At 35.9% G+C, this 12,526-nt stretch overlaps 1 protein-coding gene across 6 annotated transcripts in view; it reads left to right on the forward strand.

Annotated features, from left to right (window-relative positions):
• The window catches only part of LOC135223334 (uncharacterized), a 107,881-nt gene that overhangs the window by 81,389 nt on the left and 13,966 nt on the right, over positions 1-12,526 (forward strand). For all 6 annotated transcript variants that reach the window (XM_064261825.1, XM_064261798.1, XM_064261805.1 and 3 more), the window contains one exon: positions 7,664-8,063. In XM_064261825.1, coding sequence (XP_064117895.1) covers positions 7,992-8,063 — 72 coding nt within the window. In that variant the 5' untranslated portion in view covers positions 7,664-7,991. The remainder of the gene's footprint in view (positions 1-7,663; positions 8,064-12,526) is intronic.

The following is a 12,526-nucleotide window of genomic DNA, read 5'->3' on the forward strand; positions in this document are numbered from 1 at the left end:
ATTTTCTCAGTTCTTTTCTTTATTAAAGATGACATTCTTCATTATAAATGACAAGTAGTCATTTGCATTTGAGTATTTCATCAAAACTTATTCTTGTTCTTGCAAACCGACGTTTTTCTTCCTTTCTCTCCTTTGTAAATAATCTACGGTATTGTTACAACGAATTCTCGCATTTTCTCCTTTTCTTATTCATACCATTTGTGAATCAGGTCATTGAAAGGAAGGATATTTCTTCGAGTAATATCCTATATTATATCCTATATATTATTGCCGGATGGGTCATCATCACACCAGCTCCAAATTGGCTTGTCCTATTTTGTTTGCATTTACGAACGGTAACAATAACCACTCGGGAAAAGATAGAACAGACCACAATCTAGATTCTCTAGTCTAGATCGTGTCACAGACAGACGGGGGCTTGCTCGCAAGCGTACGTATTAGCATGTGAGCTTGCATTCTCGTTTCTCAGAATGAAACTTGAAAAGCATAGATTATGTAGCCTAACTATTTTACCATCAGTGAAAACTGAAATGGAAAAATATTCACACAGATAATACGTAACTGAGTCAAAAGACGTTTGATCCTCAAAACACAACCAAGGCTTTATAACACTCGGGATATTTTGGGGCGCCCCTACACTATTGTAGAATTGCAATGTGCAAATAAAGCCATTTTCTAGCATACTGATCCATTGCTTCCCATTAGGCTGCATTTCTCTCAGTTTGTTGGAAAGTGTGTTTCACCAAAAAAAAAAACACTGTTACCTTTGGGGTCATTTTTGGACACCCCTGCAATATTCTCCAATTGCAGTCAATTGTGCAAATGTAATCAGTTTCCATGCACAGTGATCTATTGTTTGCCATCAGGCTACAATTTTCTCAGTTTGTAGGAAGAGTACGTTTGACTCCCCCTAAAAAACCCTTGCCTTTTGGGAAAATTTTTGAGTCCCCCTGCAATATTGTCGAATTGCAATTAATTGTTCAAATCAAACCATTTTCCAGGCGTAGTGATCAATGGCTTGCCATTAGGCTGCATTTTTCTCAGTTTAAAGTAAATGTTCGTTTGACCCCCCAAAAAACACCCATTCAGGCCATTTTTGGGCACCCCTGCAGTATTGTCAAATTACAATTAATTGTTCAAATCAAACCATTTTCCATTCATAGTAATAAATTGCTTGCCATTATGCTGCCTTTTTCTTTTTGTAGGAAAATCCCGTTTGACCCCCAAAAAACACCCTTACCGTACTCACCATTTTTGGCCATCCCTACAAAGTATTTTGCGTATTAGTCAATTAAGGGAGTAACCAACCAGTCATTTTCATTCTTCTTGCAGACGATACACATTCCTCCATTGTAGCCATTTGTATTGACTTTAATTCTTGCGAAAATGTTAACTTTAATTCGCTAATTGTTGTTTATCTCAAATACTAATTCGCTAGGAAGATAAATAAGCCGATAAAAAAGCAGTAAAGAATTAAATTACATTTTATAATTTGAATTTTGTAAAAAGCTGAATAGATTTTGCTTATGACTTGAGACTCCTTGAATAAGAGTACCTCCTCAATCCACTAAAAAGAAACTGGCAACTCTTCAACGAAGAAAAATATCAAATAGTTAGAACTAGAGAATGATTCTTTATTTTATATCTACTTTAAATATGGATATACACAGAAAGACGCAATATAAGTCAAGAAATGATGGTCAAGAATTATAATAATAGGGACATATATCAATGGTTCCTTAAAACAAGGAGGGGGGAGAAATGACGTCATTGACAACCAATAAGGGGACAGCAAGTTTCCCGCCAAAAAAGAAGGAACTGTGTGGGAGCAACCAGATTTATGGGTTGCTGTTTGATACTTTTCCAGTTTTTGTTATTTTTTTATTTTCTTTCTTAAAGTCTATATATATATATATGGTTAATAAATGTTAGTTTATTTAAAAACACTTTGTTAATAATGATTCAATTAATATAAAAGCTTAGAAAGTAATCTCACATCACACAAATCAATGAAATGAGAGTGACCATGTCATTTTTTCATTTAATGTGTCCTATATTATTATCATCCTTTGAATAAGACACAGTTCTTCTTATATTTGAAATCGTATCATCATTAAACTAAATAATAAGATACCCACCCACAATGATCCTCTGAAATAAGAAGGGGGAGGAGTAATGACGTCATTGATATCCAATGAGAGGACAGCAAATTTCCCGCCAAAAAAAAAGAAAGAAACTGTGTGAGATCAACCAGACTTATGGGTTTCTGTCTAATACTTTTCCAAAACAGCCAAAAATTTCGATTTCTTTTATTTTTTTTATTTTTTTATCTCTCTCTAAAAGTCTATATATGTACTTATATGTTTAATAAATGTTAGTTTTATTAAAAACACTTTGTTAATGATAATGATTTCATCATTTATCATAAAAATAAAGGCTTAGAAAATATTCTTGCATCACAAATCAGTGATAGGTGTCATTTTTTCATTTAATGCGTCTTATTATTATCATCATGTGAATGCGAAACAGGTTTTTTTATATATATATATATATAATATATATATATATATATATTTTTATATGGGGAAATGAAATGGTCATCATTAAACTGATAACAGGATGCCTAAAGGAATTTTGTCAAAATAGGAACCCAGGACCTTTTTGCCTAAATAGGAACTTTCTAAGAAGGCAAACTAGGACATTTTTCTTCTGTTTAAGAACTTTGTGAGGCAAACTATGACCTTTTGGTCAAAGTAGCAACTTTCTAGGACAAACTAGGACCTTTTGGTCAAAATGGGGGCTAGGTGGAGCAAGCTAGGGCCTTTTTGGTATGGACTAGGACCTTATGGTCAAAATAGAGCTTTTTTTGTGGGAGAAACTAGGACCTTTTTAGTAAGACTAGGACCTTTTGGTCAAAATAGGAGCTTTTTTGTGGGACAAACTAGGACCTTTTTAGTAAGACTAGGACCTTTTGGTCAAAATAGGAGCTTTGTGGGGTAAGGGCCTTTTTGATATGACTAGATATGATTTAGGAAATAAATGTGAAGACTTGAAAGACCAATTCAAAATTTTTTTTTCTTTTTTCGTATTTCCCTCATTATTGATATTTTGTTAATAATGGTTTAATCATAAAATATCAGAATGAATAATCAAAGTTTTCACATTACAGTTAAGATAAGAGGGTTTTAGGTCGTTTTTTAGCATGGGCTAAACTGGATGTTATATTATTAATTAATAAAAACTCGTAGTAGCAGGAGTCTTACAATGGAGAAATGAATCTACAGCTATGTAAATGTATACACTATATTTATTTAAAGATAATCTGTACATATAGCCTTCGGGATTCTGCTCGGTTCCCCTTCTCAGTCTGACGCGTTGATGTAATAAATACTCCAAGTAAACATAAAAGGATTCGAAGCAAGCGAAGTTTATTTTTGTTATATATAAACAATGGAATCGGTCGTCAAACATAGATCAGGCAATGCCGTCGTGTTCTGATGAAAGCCCCGGGCGCCAGTCGTCCGGAACGTCTAATTGGTCGTTGCCCAATGCGGTCGTTTTAATGGTCATCAACCTGAACGGGAGAAAGAGAGGCAGCCGCAGCATCAGATGTGGCTAACGAGATAACACTGTCATAATGGTCATTTAGTTCTTAAAACCTTTAATATATTCCCTGGAAATAAGATTGTTGGTACATTTATCTTCTGTGTAAAAGAATCTGCCCGTTGGTCTAGCTCAAGACTGACTAAACATTGTTTTGTGCATGTAACTTGTATGCTCTTTTGTGTTCCCGGATTCTTGTGAGCAAACTTCTACCACTTTCCCCAAAATATTTATTAAAGTCACATGTGCTACAGGAATTTCATAGAAACTAATATGTTTATTGATTAATTATGTGTACTGTTACCTAAATCCGACTGTTCTTTGAGTTTATTAAGTACATTTTATTATAATAATTGTGCGTTTGTGAAGAGTTGTCTCATGCAGACTTATCATTTTACTTCGAATATTTCTCAGTTTCTTAAGTCGTTCTATGAAATCTATTGAGGGAATAACATGTGCTTCAAAAAAAGTGCCTAACAAAGTGATCAGTTGTTCTGCAAACCATTTTGCTAAAACCGACTGAAGTGAATTAGCCACTAATTTTTTTACCCCATATTTGTAAAAGTTCCCTTTCTCCGAGTCCACTATAACCAATTAAGTGAACAGTAATCCTCCTGGAAATGGTGTTTTTGCTTTTATAATTGGTGTTAATCCCTAAGATAAATATTCTACAAATTATGAATTCACATGGGAATACATTAAGAAACTGAATTAGATATTGTACCTTTATTTCGTTCTAAATTTAGATAGATATTGTGGTCATTACTACAGAGTCCTTGGAGTGCTGTTCGAAGTGCTAAAAAACACTTTTTTTTTTTTCTTCTTGGAAAGACTCGTTTTTTTTTTTTATTCATTTTCTGTCGCATTCTATCCATACAAGTGAGTTTCTCCGTAGGGGGTTGCAATGTAGGTATTACTTAAAGGTTCTTTGCAAAGTGCCTTCGGCCCTTAGCTGCAACCGCTTTCATAGTCTCTTTCTACTTACCTTCCTTTCCATCCCCTCCTAACAATTGATTTATAGTGCAACTACGAGGTTTTCCTCCTGTTACACCTTTCAAACTTTTTTTTTACTGTCAATTTCCTTTTCAGCGCTGAATGGCCTGAATGCTATATTCAATTCCAATCAATACAAGTGAAATAAGTGATTATTAAAATTTGGTCAGTAAATATAAAAAGTTCTTGGATATAATTTTTACAATACCTCTCTCTCTCTCTCTTTCACCATACATCTGGGAAGTGACCAAAACCTTCAATGAGAAGATCGCGGGATCAATGAATGACCAATGTGCCTGGGACATTTAACACGCGGTAATTAGGGGTTTGTGAGTCAACCCTTGGCGCTTTACACCTATGAAATAGTGGGGTTAAGACTCCTAAATACTGGCAGAGACAAATATCATGTAGTACTTCCGCTAGTTTTGCCATTCGCAGCTTAAATTAGATATCGGCTTTTCGTTTTGCTCTATAGAGAAAAGGGTGATTCTTTGATAGGTATTTTTTTACGTCGCATATCCTGGAAGATGACTATGTTAAAAGTCATGTGACGTAACATACCTGCATCATTGTATTTCAACTTTAAAAATATCTACTACACGTACTTAATTTCTGAGTTAGGCGACGTAACACCGAAGCCTGTTAAGGATACGCAACAGCGTTACATCATGTGATCTGCTTTTAAAGGGGTGGACGTTATATGGAGCGTAACATTAAACAGAGCCCTTGATAATGCTTGGTGTGACGTAGATGGAGGGGGAGACCGGACTCAATATACGTGAATCGATAGCAGGAGAAAGAGGCCCTTGGGATGCTGCTGATATATGACGTATAAACCCTCGAGGATATTTCGGCTTATTGTTTGCTTAGTAGTCATTCGTACGTGTATATATTTTTTTGTACTGAAAAATATACAGGATTAGCTGGCGTGATACTTATAGTATTTAAGAAAATGTCTTGCCCGTGTAAAAAAAAAAAAAAAAAAAAAAAAACTCCAGTAGAGTCCGTTCAATTTAATTTTAGTATTAAGGATTCTAGTATCGCCTGGGGGAAAATAAAAACCATGAGTTCAGGAGAGAGAGAGAGAGAGAGAGAGAGAGCTTATGTGATCAGGTACATATGTGCGTAAGGGTAGTGATATTCAGAGCAGTGTTATGCAAACATTCTCAAAACATTTCTCTGCCTATCAGTTTTACCCTCTGAAATCAATAAAAAACCAATATAGCTGTTGTACGATGTGCTCTGATTACAAAGTGTTTTAACTGTTTATGGTACGAAGTAAATTATGATTCAAAGCACTGCAAGCAGAAACATTCGCATAACAGAACTCCAACACAATTTTACCCTTAAAATATCAATACAGCTCTGTTACGGTTAAACGTCTCCAACTCTCCTATTTTCATCGAAGGACATTTAAGGATTACTCCATCACGGGAACCCCACTCACTCAGCTCAGGACGCTTACGTAACCGAGGTCGTCAATTGTGCTTCTTTCTTTCCCGTCTCCGGCTTATTGCAGGCAAAACTACGCGGCTCCTGCTCCTTAGTTCTATTGAATTTATTCGTGCTCGCTTCTAAGAGTAATTGGTCTGTTGTGATCCGGTTTCCCAAGAATATTCACTGCCTCGATCGAGTTTTCTCGTTTCGAGAATGAGAATGTCTGCAGACAGGCATTTCGGGCACTCTGACAATAAGGCTTCGGAGTTGATTAGGTTTGTCAAGTGAAAGGAGTTGAATAAGGACTGTCTTGATCTTTGTTGCTTGCTTCTAAGAAGAATTCTTTCTCGACCAGGTTATCTTGCTTTATCTTGATAGAATTTGCTTTGCTTTCAATAGAAAAAAAAGTCCAGACAAGGTTTGTTTGATTTTAAGAATAAGGATTGTCTTTATTAGATTTTTTGCTTCTGAGAATGAAAACTCTTTCTCAGATTAACGGTTAGGATTTTGTTTCTATCCTCGCATTTGAAAAATGGTCAGCAGGTTAGACCCGTTTCATTTGGGTCAGTCCTGTCACAACTAAACAAGATTCTTGTTTCTGTAGTGTGTGTAATGACAAGTTTTTAATGTATACAGATTTTATACATGCATAGCAAAGGTATCAATGGAATGACAAGTTTTTAATGTATACAGATTTTATACATGTTTAGCAAAGGTATCAATGAATTGCTGCCAAAAGAATAAATTTTTTTCTTATAGAAGTTTGCCCCTTTATAAGGGGTGCTGCTTCTAAATAAATAAAGCTAATTAGATTACCTCTCTCTCTCTCTCTCTCTCTCTCTCTCTCTCTCTCTCTCTCTCTCTCTCTCTCTCTCCATACAAGTATATAAAGATGCTTCTAAGTTTTTATACAGCCATGTTTATGACACGAACATACGCATTAGTGAGGAAATGATTTTATATTTTCTTCTGTTTTCAAAAGTATTCGCACCTATATATCTATAAAATAATGTGTTCTGTACACCGGATTCTTTAATCCCTTTACACACGCGCGCGCGCACACACACACACACACACATACACTATAGTCAAGACACGAATTAGCCAGAATGGTTTAAACTGGTCTGAACCGGAGGTCACATTAGATTGTATGTAGCAACTAGTATTACCTAGGTAGAACTAGCTGCGGCACAAGAGGCTGGGTAAAACACAAAATTGGGATGATCTCACGTCTAGTATTTTTAACTAAGCACTTCTGTCAAAACTAGTTTAAACGACTGCCTACTTTCAGAGAACTAATATTTATATGAGAAAACTGGACTCCAAACTGTTTCACTTTAATATTGAAAGCTTTGACACACTGTTGATGATATGACAAAAATGTAAAAATGTGTTATCTAAGTTTTTTCCATTTTTATGTCTGACGAGAACTTTCATTTTTACATTTACTATGGACACACACATGTATATATATATATATATATATATATATATATATATATATATATAGATATATATATATATATATATTATATATATATGTATATATACCTCTAGTGAATTTTCTTCATTAGTATAAGCTTTTCCATAATCGTATTCATTACAGTATCTATTTTTTTCTTCGTTGCAGGACACTGAGAGCTGAGCAGACGCCTTCCACTAAGACTTGAAGAAGAAATCAGTATAAAAACAATGGATGAACAAATTCCGGTTTACCAATAGAACACGTCCATCAAATAACCCTTATACCGGACACACTTTTCAATAAACCATAGCGATCCCCAACCATAAAGTAAGGCGATGTTAACATAAAAGGGGAAGGTAGTAAGAAGAAGAGATTGCGAGAAAGAGGAAGAAAAAACTCGATGGAAAAACATCGAAGGAACTGAGGAAAAAAGAAAAAAAAACTCACAACTTGAAGAGCGATCTGGACTCTGTCAGCACCGCCATCAACCACAATGGCCACCTTCGATAGTTGTTGTTGCTGTAGTCTACGGGCTGGCTCCATCTTTATTGGTCTGCTCAGTTTGGTAAGTTGGGTTCTTTGCCAATCGTTTACGTTTATGGCCAAAGTTTTTCTTTCCGCTTCCTTCTTTCTGTCCCGTCAAGTTAGCTAAGTTTGGTTCTTCGCAACTCATTTATGTTTATGACCTAACTTTATCCTTTCTTTAAGTACTGTTTGACGTCCAGATGGAAAAAAACTCTATACGACAGACGTAATCCAGCTGGAAAGAACGATTTTTTGTCCAGTGCTTCCTGGAACCGCTGACATCTCTTGGTAACTATAGTATAGATTCACATCACCGGTGCATCTGATGCCTAGGCCAGTCCCTTACGACGCTCCTGATTGGCTGTTGATAAGCCAATCATGGGGCTGGAAAAACTTAAGTCTCTCTCAAGAATTCACATAGGCAGGATGTGTGTCCCATCTCTCCTGAGGGATACGTCTTTCAAAAGTATCCATCAGGAGAGGTGGAACATACATCCTTCCTATATGAACTTTCGAGAGACTGAGTTTCTAGCCGTCATTGGCTTATTAACAGCCAATCAAGAACGTCGTAAGGGACTGGCCAAGACATCAAATGCACGGCTGATGATCTGTGAAAAGGAAAATAGAAGACTTAATAATAGCCATTAAAAACTCCTATAAAATTAAATTATATTTCTATTTCGTCAAAATGTTTCATTTATAATTTGCCCATCAGCAGTTTTCGACGCAAATGAACAAAAACTTCAAATGGGACAGGACGGAGAAAAATTGCGAGAACGCACTTTGAACAATGAACAGAACATTAGTATATATATATACATAATATATACATACTACATATATATGTATGTATGTCTGTATGTGTATTGTATCTATGTATTATGTACATGTGTATATATGCATTATGTATCTAAAAAATAAAGCGATAATAAGGAGTAAAGGAAGGATAAAAAGTTACAAAGGGAAAGCAAACGAAGAACTAACAGATGATTGTACCGAGTTGGTGGGTGGTCCTGAAACCATCTGGGACGCCATAATTTTGCTTTCCCTTCGGCTGTGGACAAGAGACTTACTGACGAGATAAGGATGCCATTTTTACTCTGCTAACCTGGGCCCCTTTATCAAGAGGATCGTTGACCTTTATCTTCGCCTCTTAGGGATTTATCCAAGGAATAGCACCCTTGTCTATTTCGCAGATGTTTCAGGTTGTAGGTTTTCACTAAAAAAAGAAAAGAATATATATATATATATATGTGTGTGTGTGTATGTATGTATGTATGTAGCAAACTGACATACTACATACATACATACGTACATACATAAATCTAAATAACAAGAATTCCTCTCTCTCTCTCTCTCTTTCTCTCTCTCTCACTCTCTCTCTCTCTCTCTCTCTCTGATGAGTGTATTAATATTTTAAAAATTGATTTGTACTTTTATGACAATCTTTTAAATGCCTTTATAAATATTTTATTCGTTTAAATCGCGCAAAACATTTCTTTCATTGAAAACGTTGAATTTTTAGCTCTCAAAATATTCGTCCATTCCTAAAGCCTTGAAAGTAAGTGAAATAACAATGATACGTCATTAGTAATAATAATAATAAACACTAATTTAATAGAGATTGACTTTAATTATATTCATGAAAGCGTAAGATATTATTGTCATTTAGCTGTTTTTCTTTCTTTTTAGAGCTTGCAAGAGAATTACTTTTGAAGCCACATATGGCGAGTTACTGTCCTGACAAGCGAATTTTACATTCTAACCCCTTATTTGTTTTTTTTTTTTTCTGAATTGCTCATGTCACTGACAGTTTTTTTTTTTTTTTTTTTTTTTTTTTTTTTTTTTTTTTTTTGCGAGATCAGTCGTGACCAAAATAATGACGAAACAGAAATGCTCTAAATTCTAGTCTTGTCTCTGGTCACATTATGTTTTCATCCAGAGACCACCAACCTTTTCATAGATTCTGGTCGCATCAGTGATGAAACTAAATGTTTGATATTCTCGTCCGGGTGACTTGATATTCGAACCTGGGATGAATACAAACACACAGACACACACACACACACACACACACACACACACACACATATATATATATATATATATATATATATATATATAGAGAGAGAGAGAGAGAGAGAGAGAGAGAGAGAGAGAGAGAGAGATCCTCATCTAGCTGTAAGCTAACAAATTTTGTTTGTTTGTTTGTTAATCAAAGGGACATAAAAAGGTCAACGAAGAATAAAATCTAACGCATTCTAAGTGCTAAGGTTCCTTAATTTACACACACACACACATATATATATATATATATATATATATATATTATACATACATACTATACAATCTCACACACATAGTACTACATACACTACCCAGAACAATAATAAAAAATAAAAAAAACAGAACGTCCTCAATTCCTGTCCCTTCCTTCGTAATAGATCATCCGCGTTACTCAAACCGTGAAGTTGGGGGAGTGAATTCCGTGGCCACTAACTAATGACTCGTATCCGCATCTGGTGCCAATTGATATGCAATGTCCACCTGGGGAGCCAGGCTGCGCGCGCACTCGACCTACAGCTGCCATGTTGTCCCTCCTTATGCTACCCACTCCCCTGCTATCTTTCCTAATTCGCCCGAACGCCCACTCGTCCTTAAAGGGGCTATACGGGGTCATACTCTGGTTTAACCAGGTCTTGTTCGTCTTCTGGTACTCATTACCTCAGCTCATAGGTCTCTCTCTCTCTCTCTCTCTCTCTCTCTCTCTCTCTCTCTCTCTCTCTCTCGATATATTAAACGAGATACAGTTTACTATAGGCGACCTTAACTGTCTCCTTAATAGCCGTGGGTAAGTTGTATAAATTTTTTGGTTTTATGTACTACATGTAGTACAACATTCTCTCTCTCTCTCTCTCTCTCTCTCTCTCTCTCTCTCTCTCATCGATATATTAAACAAGATGCAATTTATTAATTGACCTTAACTGTCTCCTTAATAGCCGTGGGCAAGTTATATAATTTATTTGGTGTTATGGAGTAAATGTCATATATCAATCTCTCTCTCTCATCGATATATTAAGCCAGATGCAGTTTATTTGCTTCCCTTAACTGTCTCGGTAGGGAAAAGCTGTCAGCAAATGCAGTATAAGAGCAGAACTTGTCCTGGCATGCTAAGGGATTTATCAATCAAGGATTTCGACGTGTCGGCCTTTTTCTGTTTAACGCTTCTGGTGCTAAACTAAATTCCACAAACTTCAGTTCCTATGGAAAATTTAAGTCTTGACTCGGACAAATTCATCTTGAATTGCACAGACTCACTATTCAAAAACGCTCTGACGTATCTTCATCATTGTTTATGAATCAATTTGATTGATCACTTTTGCCGTCGATGCATCCTCAAGAGCAGGTGCAACATTTCAAGATTTCGCGTGACCTGGAATATCAGATTTTGCGGATTAACTCTGTCACTTCCAGGCAAATCAAGTTTTTCGATTTGTCATATATGACTCTGCTACCGTCCTGTCCAGCACAACTTTACTAAGCTCATTTTTTGAAGACTTTCTGATTTGAACACCAAACCTCTCTGGTATCTTTATCACTTGGGGACAAAACTCATTAGGAGATTAAACTACTTGAAGTTCAGACTTAACGGAAATTAAACAACTCGAGGATGACTCTTAAGAGATTTAAAAATTGGAAGAACAAACTTCAAAAAGATTTGATCATTTTTACTTCACAACTGTAGCGCCGCAGGACTTTCTAAATCCATGCCAAGACTCGAGTCCAAACGATACACATACAAGACGGTGTCTACTTCCAACAGAACAGTTCAGCTATGACAACTTCAAACTTTGCTGGGACATTCACTGCCATCAGAGCTTAAACGCTAAACAGTTATAGAATAATCGGTCCAGTATAGTCAACAAATCACCAATTGGGAGAAGTGGGTCAAATGTGGTCGCAGAATATCACATCTTTATAGGAATCTTGACTTCAGGGCATATTTTTTTCATGCATTTAAGCTTGGGACAAATACAAAACAACATGGTTTGCATTGTTACTCTATTCGTTGCGATCTACACGGAGTATGCAGCGGTTTACGTCTTACTCATTATTTAAAAAAAAAAAAACCTAAAACGTACTTGGATTTAGTTATTGCAAACAGAAATGCGTCATCAAGGAAAAGAAGCAAAAACGTATTGAACCCTCAAGAAAATAATAAGCCAATTGGTCTTAAAGTGCCTTCTTTTCGACTTGAAGGTTTCAAAGGCAAAATGATTAGGGTCACCGGTCGCGAAATGATGACTCGCGGTCTGTAATGGGTATTAAACTCAATTATGACTATCACCGACCTCCCTAGACACAGATACAGTTCCTAATATTAGTGTCTAGCCCAAGCAATTACTGACAGTTAACATGAATCTGTAAAATAGGCTAAGAACTACAATTTCAAGGCAATTGCAACAAGATACAAAACTGATGACTCACCATCTCAAAACCAGT

The sequence above is a fragment of the Macrobrachium nipponense genome, chromosome 20 (assembly GCF_015104395.2).
Source record: "Macrobrachium nipponense isolate FS-2020 chromosome 20, ASM1510439v2, whole genome shotgun sequence".
Taxonomy (NCBI): domain Eukaryota; kingdom Metazoa; phylum Arthropoda; class Malacostraca; order Decapoda; family Palaemonidae; genus Macrobrachium; species Macrobrachium nipponense.